Source organism: Silene latifolia, chromosome 3 (assembly GCF_048544455.1).
Source record: "Silene latifolia isolate original U9 population chromosome 3, ASM4854445v1, whole genome shotgun sequence".
NCBI classification, from domain to species: Eukaryota; Viridiplantae; Streptophyta; class Magnoliopsida; order Caryophyllales; family Caryophyllaceae; genus Silene; species Silene latifolia.
In genome coordinates, this window is record NC_133528.1 from 47,221,355 (window position 1) to 47,239,071 (window position 17,717).

Here is a 17,717-nt window from a genome sequence, read left to right on the forward strand (position 1 = left end):
GGTGTATCTGGCATATTTGGCATCCCGAGTTCCGGTTGAATTACTCCGCCGGTGGAGGGCTGCGCAACTCCAGAATTTTGGAAGGTATCATCTTGGTGTAGCTCGGTTTCGTCATTTACGAATACCTCTTGTTGTTTCGACATCTTCTTAGCTTTTGGGGGTGGGTTTTTTGTGTTTATATTTTTTGTTTGGGAATGAATGTGACTAGCTTCTAGTGTCTTTCCCCACAGACGGCGCCAATTGTTCCGGGTGTAATTCCAGAGCAAGTATTGTTACCACCCGTGGCTTGTAGAATGACGTCTTTGCTTGAATCCTCCTTGCGGTCTCTTGAAACGATGAACAAGCGGGGCTCGGCTTTGGCCGAGCGTACTCACTCACTCCGACGCTCAAGTCGTAAACTTAGAGAGGTAAGTTGTTGTTACTTGGCTAAGGATGTATTGTAGAGAGATAAGGAAGATATTACCAGATGAATAGTGATTCTTAGGTTAAATTGTGGATCCTTTCCTCAATGAAGGTTGAGGAGTATTTATAAACTTTCACCTTTTGTCACGTAGTGGCCAAGTGGCCAAGTGGCTAGCAGGTGGAAAGACCGTTCTACCCTCGGCCGATGGACCCATGGCAGGCCGGCCGAGGGTCTTGGATATGAGTACGCGGATATGTGCCCCGCCGCCGGTTGCGGCCGAGACCAGTGTGAGCCGATGGGTTGCATCGGCTAGACTGTCTAAGTCGTTGACTTTGCTGTGGATATCTTTGACCTTGCTCAATGTGTTGACTTGGTCAGCGGTGCAGAATATGCCCCATCAGTCTTATCTACCCAAATGAGTGATATTTGACCCGTCACAACTTGTGACAGATATACCAGTTATAAGGAAGAATTATTGTTCATTTTATGTACGACATATTTAACTCTCTTTCTCAAACGCTAGACAATTTGACAATTACATATAAATAAACTTATAAAGTTATCGAATTTATATTACTAAATTTATAATGAGAAAGTAAATATTCCCTCCTATTTTATATATTTTTCCCTATATTCTTATTCAGTTATTCGGATTTTCTTCCTATTTTCTTTCTTAGGTTGATTTATGTGTTCCAAATTCAATGACAATGGGATAGTGTGTTTGTTGTGGTTCACATTCTGTTAAATCTACCTATTTATCAACCTCCATGGATGAGCTTATGAAGCTTGATAAGGAGGAAAAACAGTGGTAAATAAACGCAGAATTTTATTGAAGATATTTTTGTGTTTACAATGATAAGTTAGTTCTGCAATAGTGTAGGATGCTTATATACAAGTGGTTCCAAACAAACACAAATCCTAACTAACTTATTGCCAAGTTAGCAATCCGTATGCTTAGTGGTGATTGGCTGCTTGAGTGTCATCAACATTTCCACAAATTCACTCTCTTATTTCTTGTGCAAAAAAAAAAGAGGAAAAAATATATAAAACAACTAGTCTTGCTATATCCGTCTATAGTTAAAGACGGGTCAAATAGCTTGAAAGTTGTGACATTTTTGGCCCCCACCACCCCACTTGTTACTTGTCCTATTAGGAATGTAGTGTTGTATTTGGCCCGTCTTTAGTTATAGACGGATATGTGTCGTCTATAATGAGATTTTGTGTATATAAAATAGGAGGAAGAACATTTTTTTGTATAAGAGAAACCACACAACTAGCAGACTAGGATGGTATAAATGTATAATACAAAGAGGCGTGCAAGTTCAAACCCGTGCCCTATCATTCACATAACCTCCATTTTAACCAGTAAACTACGAAAAATTAAATACTCCGTATCATTTTAGTGATTGACACATTTACATGACAATATCAAAAGCATGCGAGAATTGCTATCTACCTTCTCTTCTAATAACTGGTTAAAATATAGTATATTTGGCTTCATCCAGTTGCCACCCAACCCCACATGATATATATTATCTCAATCGATTGTGAAATGGCAAAAGGGAGAAAATGGAAGAGAAGGTGAGAAAGAGAAGGTAGATAACAATCGTCAAAGCGTAAGAAAAAGTAGAAACAAAAACCACAAATAGTACGAATAGTACTCTTGAATAAAGGGTACTTGGAAGTTTTTTGCCTCTCTTCTGACTTCTGAGTCATTGCCCTTCTGGATTCGCATATCATTGACCCCTTTACCTACCGTACCTTTTCAAACAAGTGAACCGGTACCAATTTCAATACAACAAAAACAATATGAGTACTAAAGGCATATTCTATATGCGATCCCAAATCAATTTACGCTCTTTCACAATTTCCTTTGGTAGGCAAGTATGGTCACAATATACCAGCTGGACAAGTGGAAATTACAAGTTGTATGGTGTCTTTCTTGATTTTGGTTTATGCAGATTTGTCTCTCCATCAGAGTAGCCTACAGGAAAAATACATATGTTGATTATGTACCGAGTCGTGAGTACCAGCCGAAACCAATAGTTGATTCTAAACAAGTTTCCTCGTATAGTCGTATTAAATTTGCAAGGTTATCCCTGGCGAGACAGTACGTTTTTGAACACGCCAGCTGAAATAGTCGTTTTCTAAAAGGTAGTGTCATAGTGTTGACAAATAAACCTTTGAGAAACAACGCTTTCATTGCGACCTATCTATACGGGCTCTACAGTCCTATGTGCCCATATTCTAAGGCACAATGGACCACATTAATGGTTCTATAAGCGAGTCACAACACCACAACTTAGAGTGGTTTTTGGTGCAAGAACAGCGACTATGATGTGACAATTGATTTTGGGATCAAGTCTGAACATTGAAAATAATAACGAACATCTTAGAAGGGTTGGTATGAGCTTACCAAACCACATGCCCGTCAGCCCATCAGATGTTAGCTAGGCCGAGACTAATTGGGTCGAAGCCTTCAAACACTATGCCATGACCAACCAGCTTTTATAGCCTGTAAGAGTTAGATTAAGAACTCATACTCAGTAATTGAAAGACTTAAAGAACAAAATGGCAGCTTACGCTACTAAAAAAAAACATCAACAGTAGTTATAGAAACATAAGCATAAATGGAATAAATAGTTCTATTATCACCTATAAACACGTCACAAAGTCTAAGACAATCCTAAGTAATTGCAACAAGAAATAGAATGGCAAAATGAAGACCAACAGTGCGCATTGGTCCTCAGCTGTAGGAACAGTAATTATTGAACTATTGTTTATCCACTGTTAAGTTCTCTGTAATAGAACAAGTTGGGATAGAACGGCAGTTAGCCAGTTAGTTAATAGCGGCAGTACTTAGCTAAATAACTGTTACAGATGGTTTTGGCGGGAGCGGGGAGCCCAATTTTGTGCAAAAATAGCTTATTTAGAATCATCCAGAAATTCTCTCTCTAGTGTAATCATTTGGTTATAAAACCTTCATTAATAAAAGTACATTCGAATTTCCATTCTTCTTCTTGAAAATCCTACTCCCTCTGTTTCGGGGATTTATTGTCCTTTTCCATTTTGGGGTATCTCAGTCAATTGTTGTCCTTTCTATTTTAAGAATGAGCTTGATGAGCAATTTGATCATTCACACTCAATTTAGTCCACTTGTCATATACTCGTAGTAATTGGCTCCCTCCTCCTTACTTGGTCTTTGTGCCAAAACCAAAGGATAACAATTGATCGGGATGGAGGAAGTATTATTTTAACAATATTCCTCGAAATTCCTAGAATCTTGCTATCTTCTTGTTGGGCACTACCCATATTGCAAGCGCTATCTCGTATTCTGTTACTTAGCTAGTTACTTCTGTTATTGACTAACGGCCAAATCTCAACTAGTTCTATTACATTCTCGCCGCAAAGACAAGAGCAACAACTTATGATAGTCACAAAGTTAAAATGATATGAGAAGTAGCACTGATACTTGTCTAGCCTGCCAACAGAATCGGTAAAAATCACTATTTCTTATACGAGATCGTTTCACTGTGAGACAGTCTTAATTACGGATATATATGAGAAATATTAAATATTTATTGGTAAATAGGTTATTCATTAGTCTCGCAATAAGATCGGCTCGCACAAATATACTTAAAAGACAGACATAATAATATAAAAAGTGATACATATACATTGACATTTGGAAATAAGATTGGACAAAACAAATGCTAGGATGTGAGAAGGTGTTTCCTAGATAGTTAAGCTATATGTATGGGGCCTGACTGCCTGAGGGCTAACATCACGTTGGGTTTTGTGCCACGGAAACACAAAGGCAACAGCCTATTATATGAGGAACCTTAACAACACTAAGGTACTGTACTTGAGTAAATTATCTTAAAAGTGTTCCTAGATACATACAAAAATACAATAATATAAATGGTCCAAAACCCAGATTCCCAACATCCAAAAGCACAAAGCTATATTGAGAGAGTAATAAGGTTCCTATTTCCAGTTCAGCCAAATTATCACTATTCTAATTTTCTATACCAACGGCACGTATTTTCTTGTGAAGTAGCAACAATTCAATCATTCAATGGAACTCTTGACATAATTTTCTTTGTGGGTCAAAATTCGGAAACAGTCACTATATGTTAGTTAATAGTTAATACAACGATATGGATACATACATCGGACACCCCCTTATCCTGGCATTAGTGGGTGCCCTAGAGGTAGCGGTGAATTGCTGTTATTGTTGCACTACTGAGAAACTAATAAGGAAATGACATGCAGGTATGCAACTATAGTACAATAGATCAGATAAGCACTCACATAGAGTTACATAGGTAAAACATAGACTCGGTAATATATAGACTTGAAGATGGCTTTTTAAGCAGAGTCAAACAATTAGTATTTGAAAGTTGAAACTATTATCATTTATAATTCATTAGTTGAATAAGTTTGGAAAAGTGAGAGAAAGTTATAATACTCATGATCAATCAATAACAACAAAGTAGACAAATTGTGCACCTGATAAGTCACGTATACACACAAGGTGTTGGAGATGGCCAGTACCCACTGTAAGCAAGATAAAGAGAGAAGAACATGAATACCAAAGTCTTAATCAATAAATTAACAAGGATATGAAAGCTGGTTAAAGGAAAGGAACAAAAGAAGGACCTGAGCCATAGGATTTGAGCATTTAAGAAGAATAATATGCCTGTGAGTGGAGAAGCTTAGTTGACCCGACCCAAACAGACCCATTTTCAGAATAACTCAATCAATGATAGTGCACCTGAAATGACACGACCCAAACTCTTCCTTTTTGCCACCATTCATCATCAAAAGTGTTCTTCACAATGCAACCACAGCCCCCGAAGCGCACCTTAATCAAAATCACTGACATGCATACATTAGCATTACAGCCCTAAATCAGTGATTCCTGATGCATCTCTTAATCCTTGATATGTCCTTAACAAAACTGTAAATCTCTAATATTAAACATATGTTGCATAGTCTACCAGCTAGATGCCCGTCCCTTTCGAATATTCTTTATTTCCATCATATTTCTCACGTCTTTTGCATCTTCCCATTGTTCCACATCAGCAAATGTGTTGTGTAGCAGTACATAAGACGCCGAGCTTTCAGGCTCAAGTGTTGATAAAACATCTGAAGCAATTCGTGCTAATTTGACATGGTTATGCATCCTACAAGCTCCCAGCAGAGCACCCCATATGGCTTTATCAGGCTTCTGAGGCATGTTATTAATCAAATCCATTGCCTCTTCTAGATGGCCATGACGGCCTACAATGTCTACTAATGCTGCATAATGTTCCGTCCTGGGTTTGATGCCAAACTCTGAGACCATGGATGAAAAATATTTGCGAGCTTCATTTAGTAAACCAGCCTGGGAACAGGCATTCAAGACTGATATAAATGTTATAAATGTGGGCTGAACTCTTGCATCTTTCATAACTTCAAAAAGCTCTAAAGCTAACGTGGCATATCCATGAGATGCATACCCACCAATCATTGCGTTCCAAGATATCACATCCTTCTTCATCCCCATCTCATCAAATACGCCTCTAGCCTCAGCTATGGCCCCACACCTTGAGTACATTGTAACAAGGGAGTTATTAATAGGAGTGTCAGCAAAGAGCGTCTTGGTGACAAGCTGGTGGATTTGCCTTCCCAGGTCCAGAGTAGCAAGGCCAGTAGAGACACTCAGAATTGATGATAAAGTGTGCTTATCTGGCTTCACTTGCTCGGTCCGCATTTGAATGAACAATTTTACTGCTCCTCCGTAATCACCATTTGTGTCACATCCCGCAATTACAGAATTCCAGGAAAATATATTTTTTTCAGGATTTCTGATGAAGAAATCAAGAGCAGATTTTAAGTTACCTACTTGAGAATATCCAGAAACCATCATATTCCACGAGACTGTATCCGGGTCTGGCATTTGAGAAAAGAGTTTTTCTGCTTGCTCCATATTTGATGCCTTGACATACCCACTGATCATTGTATTCCAGGAAAAAGTGTCCCGTTGTACCATTTGATCAAAAAGTTCTCGAGCAGCAATGAAGTCCCCCACTTTGACATAAGCCATAATCATAGCATTCCATGAAATCAAATTTCTCTTAAACCCCACCTTTTCTCCAACCCTTTCGTGTCGGCAATATGGTATTTGATCAAAAAGTTTTCGAGCTTCATCAACTCTTCCTTTTTGACCGTATCCGGCAATCAAAGTATTATACGCCTGAACAAGGGCTCCCTTTTCAACATAACCACCTTCCTTACAATCAAGCAACATGCTAGTTGCTTTGTCCCATTTATTGATCCGAATTAACCCTGAAATAAGTGCACTAAGAGAGGATGCGTCCCTTTTGGGAATTTTCTTAAACCACTCTATAGCTCTATTAGCATTACCATTTTGAAGAAAGCCAGTCACCATAGCATTCCAAGTGATAACATCCTTCTTAGACATACAGTTAAATAGACGCAAGGCATCATCCATCCTCCTCGCTCGAGCATACCCACTAATCATTGTATTCCAAGAAACCAAATCTCTCTCGGGCATCCGATCAAACAACGCCTTACCTTCATCAACATATTTCATACCACCCCCATGACAAGAAACATACCCTTTTATCATCAAATTCCACGAGACCACATCCTTAGCTCTTTCAGGCATTTCATCAAACAACTTCCGCGCTTTTGATATTTCTTTGTTCTTAACATATCCACTCAACTTTGAATTCCAATTCATGGCGTTCCTTTGAGGGATTTCAACAAATACGCGTTTGTTCCAAGTTGTAGGGTCCAGTCGTTTGCCATCATTTGCAGCAATGTGACAAATGGTTCTCTTCAGAAACGTCGAGAATATAAATGGGCAGTACAAAGTCCTCTCCAATAGAGCAGAACAAGACATCATTTTTGTCATCTCTACTAATGTCACTGACTCTTTAGTCTCTTACGGCCACAAGTGTCATTAAATGATGAATCAACGGGGAAAAACCCGTATATTTAATGAAACTAACCGGAAAGATTTTTTCTTTTAAAACCTGTGTTGACGGTCTTCCAACGAAAAATAGACACTTCGGTTAAGTTATATTGATGTCCCACATCGTTTCTTTTACGAATGTCCGTTGATTGGGTCAGTCATCCAAGACCTGAACATTATTAGTTTCAACGAGTTTTTGTCAAATTATGATAATATTACAAGCCAAAGTTTTCTAACGAAACTTAATTATCTCAAAAATTTAATTCCAAAAGATAATTTCATTAAGATTATTTTTATTTGGTGGAATTCATGGTTTCATAGAAATGATATTATCTTTAATAATGTTAATTTAAGTATCAGCAAACTTATTACTTTATGTAAAAATAGCACTAAGACCTGGAATGTGACTATATTTAAGGATCTCAACAATCCCGAGATAGAAAAATCAGCTAGAAACAACTCTAGTAAGGAAGAAATTTGGTGGGAAAACCTAGAAACGGTTTCCTAAAGCTAAATTTTGACGGATCGAGAATCGAAGATAATAAAGCTGCTTTAGGATATTCTATAAGAGATCACAATGGTAAAGTCATTTTGTTGGGAGCAAAAAAGTGCGGATCCAATAGTATCCTTGTTGCGGAAGCTCTCGCTTTAAAAGAAGGTATTTTAGCAGCTAAATACTTAGGAATCTCAAAGTTAATTGTGGAGGGTGATAATTTATGTGTTATTAACTCTATTCGAGGTACTTGGCAAATTTCTTGGGAAATTTCTAGTATTATCAAGGATGTGAAATTAGACCTTCATTTTTTCGATGAAGTGATAATTAAACATTGCTTTCGTGAAGCCAACAAGATTGCTGACTTCATGGCTTCTATTGGACATTCATGTCCAACTCTTTCGAGGTGGTTTGATAGCCGGTGGCTTCAACTTACCTCCCTCATTCGAAAGGATGAGATAGGTTGGTCCTACCCTAGAGGATCAACCTAGTTTTCTTACCTAATAAAAAAAAAGGAAAGAAATAGGCAGGGACATTAATAGGGCTAGGCACCGGTCCAAAACCTGACCGGACCGGAACCGGAACCGGAATCGACAAAATTCATGGACCGGATTACAAAAATTCGGAAGTTCTCGGAAAGTCCTGCAATTTCTCAGGGTCTCTTAGAAAGTCTCGCCTTCTGCAAAGTTGAATTTTAATAGCGGTTCTAAAAAAGTCTCGCCTTCTACAACAAAGTCAAGTTTTATTATCGTTTCTCAGAAAGTCTCGCATTCTACCAAGTCAAGTTTCTTCAGTGGTTCACGGAAAGTCCTGCCTTATTCTACAACAGCCCTCGGAAAGTCCTGCCTTGTCTAAAGATTGATTATTTTCTCCCGGCGGTCCTTAGAAAGCCCTGCCTTCGTTCCCGGCGGTTCTCAGAAAGTCCTGCCTCTGTCCCAGCAGTTTCTTCTAAACGTTCTGCTGCCGACATTAGATGTTTCGTCCCTGTGAAGGCTCATGTATGTTCTTCTTATGGCTGGTGAGCTTCCTCACGTAGTCTAATGAACTTTAAACGACCCTTCCCGATAGTCGACATACTCTAAAATGTCGACTAACCAAGTCTCTAGGCAACTAATGTCAACTCTTGTTTTAATGTCATTTAGCGACCAATTAGCAACTAATTTTTAATAGTCGATGTAGGCTCCAAGTTCAATTTCATTCGTACTTGTAAATGAGGTAACTTGGGACGCAATATTAGAGGAGTACTTCAATCCCACCAAAACTCCCAAGCCTTTGGAAACAAAAGGTTGGAATTTAAAGTAGTGGATGAGCTTTGGATTGCTCCACAACTCTAACAGTTTAAGTGTGCACACAGTTAGACAACAAGTAAAATACTTAATATATATTTATTTCAAAATTTACTTTGATTAAAACTCGGATAGTTAAAAATTTATGATGCAAACACGTAGAAAACTATGTGAAATATATGACACAAATTAGTAGCTAGTACTCAGCCTGAGTCACCTCGATGTAAGTCTCTTTTAAATATGAAATATATTCCAAAATTATTTAATGCAAAAATTATAAGGGAGATGATGTTACAATGAGAAAAATAAATAAAATGGGTAATGTCATTGGCCGGGTAGAGTGTACAATGATGAATGAAGTTCTTCATTTCAATAATTGGATGCTTTGTTTTACCTTGTATCAAAACTTGTCATTGGTCGGGTAGAGTGAGGTGGGACGCAAGAGTTGACATTAGTTCCCCGACAGTCGACATACTCTAAATGACATTAGTTGCTAATTGGTCGGTTTCAATTTGTTTTTCTTGCCTAGAGACTTGTTTTAAGTTATAAAAAGATCTATTTAGCTGGCAAACTCTCCCTTGTTTTGCCTTTGTATGACCTCTGGTGGAATCATATAAACTTTATCCTCTAAGTAACCATGCTAGAATGCATTGTTTATGTCAAGTTGATGCCATTGTTTGCTAGATGCTAATGTTAGGAGAATTCTGACAGTTGCAAATTTTGCCATTGGTGAGAAAGTGTGTGTAATCTTTATTCTTTTTTTGATTATATCCTTTTGCGACTAACCTTCCCTTATATCTTTCAATTGACCCATTTGGTTTGTATTTGATTTTAAAAACTCACCTAGAACCAACAACCTTATGTCCTTTAGGCAAGGCTATTATTTCCCATGTAATATTTGTTTCAAGTGATTGAAGCTCTTTTATTCAGGGCCTCTTAGACTTTGCTTGGGTATTAAAGGCAGATAAGGTAGCATTAGCAGAAGAATTGGAATCCTGTCCCGTAGCTTGAGATGGTAGTTTAAAAAGACAATGATAACCTTGAAATCTGCTTGAAATTTGCCTCCGCTAAATGATTACCAGTAATATTAAGAACATCATCATTGTTTACTGAACCAGAATTGTTATTGGTTGTACAACATTGATAACCAAAGATCCTTGGTTCTTCGTAGGTGGGAGGCTTGTGAAATAAAACCTCAAAGGGTGTTACCACTTTAATACCACAATAGGCATTTTGTTTATTAAATAGGTTGCAGTTAGTAAGCATTCTCCCCAAAATCTGGCATGACATGAAGTTTAAGGGCTCTAGGTGTTTGAAGGAGATGCCTGAGCTTCCTCTCTACTCGTCCATTCTGTTGTGGCATTCAAACCACACTTCTTTGATAGACAATACTATTATCTATAAATAAACTGAAGCACTCAGACTGTAAGAACTCTGATCCGTTCTCGGTCCTAAGAACATTAACAGTTGTATCAAATTGGTTTTCTGCATAACTCAAGAAACATGTGAACCAAAAATAAGAAACAAACAATTTGTGTGTTTGATAATAATTTACTCAGTTATGATACGATACTTCTCAGACACTTGTTTATAGGGTGACCGGAAAAAATGACGGAGAAACACTTCTCAGTGTAAATGAAAGTGACAGTACGAAGAAAGATCAACACTACCACGCTCAAAACTACTCAACTAAAAGCTAAAAATAGTTGTTTAGAGCTCTAAATCAAGGATGTTATTATGAATCTAAAATTGATAGCCACGTGCTGTAGCCATCAAGTTGACAAAGATTTACTAATAGAATAGAATATGTAAATATTCGTTTTAGGATATATTTTGTATATCTTGTAATTATTCTGTTAGGTTTCCTAAAGTCGGTAGATTACCTTTGAGCTGTACTTGTATAAATACTTTGTTCTTATGAATGATAATGCAAGCGATTACATTCCTTTATGGTATCAGCCTAAAATCGATCCAACCCTAATCTTCTCCTTCCTTTTGGCGGCCGACCCTTTTCTCCTCTCACGATGTCTACCTCTCTCCATCTCGTCTTCACCCTCAACAACATCAAAAACTACGTTCCCATCACACTTAAGATGGAGAACGTCCATTATGAGACATGGGCCGAATTAGTGCTCAACACTGTCGCCGCTTTCGAGGTGAAACATCACCTCGTTGACCCATCTCCCAAAGAACCAAAAGTCATTGATACTGATGCTTCCAAGGCCCTCTGGCCACATATCGATGCCATCGTTAAACAATGGCTCTACGACACTATCTCAGAAGACTTGCTCCACACCGTTCTCAAGAATGGTGCCACGGCCAAGAAAGCGTGGAACCGTCTCAAAGACTTGTTTCACGATAATAAAAATTCTCGCGCCATCCAACTGGAGCAACAATTCACCAATACTCGGATCGAAGATTTCTCAAACGTTTTCGCATACGGTCAAGCACTTAAGATGCTTGCTGACCAACTAGACAACGTTGGTGTCAAAGTCTCGAACGATAGGCTCGTCTACTCGTCTCTGGCCTCTTCCGTGCATATCAAGGTGTTGCTTCAATTTTTCAACATAGTGATCCGCTTCCTAACTTCTATAAAGCCCGCTCTATGTTGACCCTCGAGGAATCTCAGGACTCGAAATCCGAGCACTTCAGCATGGCCCTCGCCTCTACTACTGATCAAGGTTCATCTCCTGCTTCGTCTAACTCCACCGGTCGCAATAATAATTCTAATTCTAATCGCAATCGTGGAGGTAAGAACAAGGGTAGCTACCGCGGTAAGAACAACAACAACAATCGTTCCAGCACTGCCACGGCTGCCACCAACAATTCGACCCCCACGGGTCCACATGCGAAGACTCCTACTCCTACTACCTTACCTCCTGGCTGGCCGTGGAGTCCATGGTTCAACCCACAGGGGTGGGCTCTTCCACCTTGCCCTTATCCCACTGCCGGTTGGACACCTCGCGGCGATGGTATCCTTGGTCCCCATCCTAGCCATGCTTTCATGGCGCAGCCGAGTTACGCTCCAGCCTACCCGATGACTGACATTGCTGCAGCAATGCAGACTATGACGTTTCAACAACCGGACGACAACTATTACATGGACACCGGGGCGTCATCTCATATGACGTCGAATCCAGGTAACCTTCTGTCTTATTCTTCTTTGAGCATAAATCGCAATATTTTAGTCGGTAATGGCCATCGTATCCCTATCTGTGGCTTCAGTCACACTACCCTTCCTCGTCCCAGCCCTCCCTTCACACTCCGTAATGTTCTTCATGTCCCAAATATTGTCAAAAACCTTATTTTTGTCGTCAATTTACTACTGATAATAATGTTTCTGTCGAGTTTGACCCGTGTGGTTTCTCTGTGAAGGATCTTCGGATGGGGACCCGTCTTCTTCGATGCACTAGCTTAGGCGACCTTTATCCCCTCACGCCACCATCACCTTCCTCACCGGCTGCCTTCCTTGCCGCATCACCATCTACCTTGATACGGTCGTTTCTGTACCAAAAATAAATACCTAAATATACTAACAGAAGCTAGTGATAAGTAGGGTCGATCTCCACAGAGAGGCAAGGTATCTATCTGAAATCCGTCTCTCTAGGTCACAAATGGGAGGTTTTAAGTTTTGTTTTCTAAACTACTAAAGGTTTAAGGGCAAGAGAAATAAAGTAAGAGCAATAAAGCGAGAAAATGTGATAAAAGTGATCAGATAAAAGAGAGTATGTCAGGATTTCGGTTCACCATGGCAGTTTATCGACTCAGTTGCAAATAGCCTAGACAATCTACTGTGAGAAGGGCATGGGAAAAGTCCTTCCAGTCCGCTATCCACCCTAAAATTCCACTAACTTAACTTCCGTCCTCATTAGGGTAGTCTATTGTTCATAGCAGGCCTGTTTATTCCAATCTTCCGATCCAGGAACAAAGTTAACCAGATTAATGTGATTTAGAAGCATGCATTCAACTAAATTGGTGTTACAGCTATATTGCTACGGGGACAGATTCTCACATGAAAGTCGTCTAATCTATTCGTTACATCGTCACAATCCTACCATGGATTCCCTAATCCTAACATAAGGAGATTAGCTACTCATGTTCTTGAAATCAATAACAATAAACATAAGCATACCAAGAAAAGACATAATAGATAGAATAAGATTAAGTATAAATTAAACAAATCAATAACAAAAGAATCATAGAACAAAGATTAAGAGAAATAAAGTATTAGATTAAGATTAAAAGAAGAGAAAGATTACAATAAAGCAAATCCGGCGTAACGAACAAGTAGCAGTGATTAAGAGCAAAGTTCCAGAGATTAAGAGTAATTAAGAGTGTGTAGAGATGATTATGACCTAATGACGACTCCCTTTATATAGGGAAGTGATTATTAACATAAAAATAAACCTAACACGGGATAAAAATCCCGAATATATATGCTAGTCACTCGATCAAGCAACTCTATATCACTCGATCGAACAAATCCAAGCTAAAACTTCTCGATCGAGTACTTTAGGTACTCGATTGAACACTTATCAAAAAGCCACATTTGATCGAGTAGAAAAAGGAGTCAATCGAACACTATAGTACTCGATCGAGTACTTTCCAGCGCACAATTCCTGCTTTGCGCACTGAACTTCAAACGGCTGCCATTTCTTCGTTACTTGGGCAAATAGAGCGTTTCTGGTGGCGTTGGAAATCTAAGAGGACAAGCTTTCATCCCCAATTGGAATCACTTGAAAAATGAGTTGTAGAACTCGATATATGGCTCTTTAAATTAGGCACTAATAATTTGAAGTTCTTCCTTTGCTCGCCTAGCTGTCTTACTTCTTTGCGCATCTCAGAATAGTAGACTTCAAGTTCCGACTCAACTCATCTCCTAAATGCATGCATAGGGACATGTATTAAGCTTGGTTATGCTCCTTTCTGGTTCATACCTGTAAATAATACAAGACAAACCAAAGTAGACTATTCGGGCGACATTTGTAGCTAAACACTACTAAATATGCATAGAAATGCGTGCAAATATGATACAAAAAGTCTATATAAAATGCACGCATCACACCTGGCACAACCGACTTGGACATCCTAGTCCAAATATTACTAGTCGTCTTAGTCTTACTTCCTCTTGTAATCGGTCAAACAATATTAGTTTTTACAATTCTTGTCAGCTTGGGAAGCATGTTAAACTTCCGTTTTATCCATCTAATAATAATACTTTGACTGCTTTTGATATTGTGCACAATGATCTTTGGACATTGCCTGTCTCGAGTCATCTTGGGCACCGTTACTGTTTATTACTATTAGATGATTTTACTAATTTTATTTGGACTTTTCCTATTAAATTAAAATCTGAAGTCTTTTCCCTATTTCGCGATTTTCACCGTCTCGTTCAAACACAATTCCAGAAATACATTAAAACGTTTCAGTGTGACAATGGTAGGGAATATGATAACTCCCAATTTCACTCCTTTTTCGCTAACATGGGTGTTCAGTTTCGTTTTTCTTGCCCACATACTTCATCTCAAAATGGTAAGGCTGTGCGTGAGATTCGTACCCTTAATAATACGGTACACACCCTCCTCTTACATGCCCATATGCCCCCGTCGTATTAGCCTTATGCCCTCTCCATGGCTATTTATCTCCATAATATTCTCCCTAGCAAGGCAAACAGCTATGAGTCTTCCACATCTAGCCTGTATCGTAAGTTCCCGTCTTATGTTCACCTTCGCACATTTGGGTGCTTATGTTTTCCCCATCTCCCTCCTTCCTCTATCCACAAACTTGATGCCCGGTCTGTCCCGTGTGTCTTTCTCGGATTTCCTCTAAACTAAACCATCGTGGCTACAAATGTCTTGACCTTAGCTCCAATAAAATCATTATTTCTCGCCATGTTACATTCGACGAGACTGTCTTTCCCTTTCACAAGTTAGAACCGTCTCCTCCCCATTCCTACTAATTCATAGATACTGAGTGGACCCCTATTGTCGCCGCTCACCTTCGCGGCCAGCTCCACAACACCACGGCTGTCACTACCCCTCCTCCTGATAGGTCCCCGCCGACTACCTCTGACCAGTCCCCGGTTCAGCCTTGACAACCCACCGCTTCTCCACTTCGGTCCCCACACTCTGTCACCAAATTTTACCCCCGCCGACCTCGTCCTGCAACCGATGTTGCTGGTCCACCTCCTTCTTCCCCCCTATGCAAACTCGGAGTAAACACGGCATTGTTTGCCCTAAGAAAAACTTCAAGCTTAATGGCGTCACTTCACCGTCCCCCTTCCCTAAAAATCCTTTTGACGCCTTAAACGACCCTAATTGGAAATAGGCCATGGACGACGATTTGCGGCTCTCAAACAGAATGAGACATGGGTCCCGGTTCCCCGTGCCTCTGATGTTAATGTTACCCGTTATATGTGGTTGTTTAAGCATAAATTTAAGTCTAACGGTGATTTAGAGCGGCACAAAGCTCGTCTTGTTGTTAATGGCAGGTCTCAACAGGTTGGCGTTGATTGCGATGAGACATTTAGTCCGGTCATCAAACCCGCAACTATTCGCACGGTTTTGAGCATTGCTGTGTCCAATCAGTGGCCTATACATCAACTTGACGTAAAGAATGCTTTTCTTCATGGGCATTTGGCTGAGACTGTTTACATGTACCAACCTCCTGGTTACAAGGACCGCTCACATCCCGATCATGTGTGTTTTCTCCGGAAATCGTTATATGGGCTTAAGCAGGCCCCTCGTTCTTGGTACCATCGGTTCTCGGCTTATGTGTCTCATCGTGGCTTTTCTCATAGCGCGTGCGATCACTCGCTTTTTATTCTCCGTCGAGGTACTAACACCGCTTTCCTCTTATTATATGTTGATGACATTGTGCTTGTCACTTCTACAGATGCCATACGACTGTCCCTCGTGTATCCCAGTTACGGTCTGAGTTTGATATGACTGACTTGGGTCCGCTTAGCTACTTCCTTGGTGTCTCTGTCACACGTTCTAAGGCCGGCCTAGTTCTTTCTCAATCTAAATTTGCTACTAAGATATTGGAACGTGCGAATATGAGTGGGTGTAAATCAACTCACACACCGGTTGACACGAAGGCCAAACTGAGTGCATCAGATGGCCCTCCGGTTTCTGATGCCTCCCTCTACTGGGGTCTTGCTGGGGCTCTTCAGTACCTCACCTCCACTCGTCCTGACATATCCTACGCCGTACAGCAGGTTTGTCTATATATGCACGACCCTCGTGATGCCCACTTCTCGGCTCTTAAACGTGTCCTACGATACATAAAAGGGACACTCTCCCTGGGCTTAACCTTATCCCCTAGTAAGTCTTATGCTCTCACTGCCTATACCGATGCAGATTGGGGTGGATGCCCCGACACCCGTCGCTCTACCTCCGGCTATAGTGTTTTTTGGGGGATAACCTAGTTTCTTGGTCCTCTAAACGACAACCTACTATGTCCCGTTCTAGTGCTGAGGCAGAATATAGAGGTGTTGCTAATGTTGTGGCCGAAGCTTGCTGGCTTTGGAATCTCTTACTCAAACTACATAATCCATTACGCAAGGCAACTATTGTTTATTGTGACAATGTTAGTGACACGGCTGTTGCAACTCTATCAAAAATAAACCAATCGGCACTAACTAATATAGCAGAGGTAAGTCGGGTATCGTTGTAGATACCCAGTATCTGCTGAGACTCCAACAAACACCCGATGATTATCGGACTACAACATGTTTTGGGATCGCAGCGTTTGATCGACAGTTTGTGTACAACTTTACGTCGGAAAACTTAAAACGATTTCGAAAACAAAACATTTCAAAACATTTCAAAAATACCTGGAGTGTTTAATGCACAACGACGGGGTCGCGATGACACTAACTAGAGTCAAAACCGACACCGGACCAAAAACCGACTCAAAAATTCAAATCCCGACTCCAACAACGAGTCAAACCGAGTCAAACACAAAAATCAAAATATCTCAAACCTTCTATGCTAAGTTTTCCCGGATTCATGTTGGTCAAGTACCAAACATGTGACTACAAAACCTAGGATAGAACAAATCATGATTGCGTTTGTTGTGATAGTGACAACACGACTCGAAGTGCCGCGACGTGGCTCGCGCCTCTTTGAGCAGCCCAAGTGGCCACGTCGCTCAAAACTCACACAACCACTCATTCTCCTATAAATACCCCTCAAATGCCACCCATTTGAGAGTTACGCGAGTGTCCGCCCCCTCTTTTCTCCCTTAAAATTCTCGACTCGACTTCTAAAGTCACAATCCGAAGCGTGTTTACGACCTACCGATCGTAAACACGAGCCTTACACATTGTTTGGTACCGTCATCGTGCATTAAATCACTTGTCCGACCACTTTGACCACTACACCATCACTAAACTTTTAAAACACTCTTTACTTACCAAAACGGTTTTAAACCGAGTTTTTTCCGATCAAACGAGTTGTTACACTTACGTCGGTCACTCGCCATAACCAAACATGTAAGTATGAGGGTGTAAAAATCCTCTTTTATTGTGTTTTCATTTGTTTCATG

At 40.0% G+C, this 17,717-nt stretch overlaps 3 protein-coding genes across 4 annotated transcripts in view; 1 reads left to right on the forward strand and 2 right to left on the reverse strand.

The window, feature by feature from the left end:
* Window positions 1-17,717, reverse strand: part of LOC141647622 (fructose-bisphosphate aldolase, cytoplasmic isozyme-like) — a 293,648-nt gene that overhangs the window by 222,109 nt on the left and 53,822 nt on the right. The window lies entirely within an intron of this gene.
* Window positions 1,646-7,459, reverse strand: LOC141647621 (pentatricopeptide repeat-containing protein At1g62260, mitochondrial). 2 transcript variants are annotated; one of them, XM_074455890.1, is made up of 4 exons: window positions 5,066-7,450; window positions 4,916-4,963; window positions 2,820-2,918; window positions 1,646-2,164 (listed from the first exon to the last, which is right to left on the reverse strand). In XM_074455890.1, exon 1 carries the CDS (start codon window positions 7,326-7,328, stop codon window positions 5,403-5,405), a length of 1,926 nt encoding a protein of 641 aa, XP_074311991.1. In that variant the 5' UTR covers window positions 7,329-7,450; the 3' UTR covers window positions 1,646-2,164; window positions 2,820-2,918; window positions 4,916-4,963; window positions 5,066-5,402. The 2 variants fall into 2 exon arrangements, with proteins under 2 accessions (XP_074311991.1, XP_074311992.1); XM_074455891.1 differs by having other exon boundaries at window positions 1,649-2,387; window positions 5,066-7,459.
* Window positions 11,261-11,779, forward strand: LOC141649035 (uncharacterized). The gene has a single exon (XM_074457737.1). It carries the CDS (start codon window positions 11,261-11,263, stop codon window positions 11,777-11,779), a length of 519 nt encoding a protein of 172 aa, XP_074313838.1.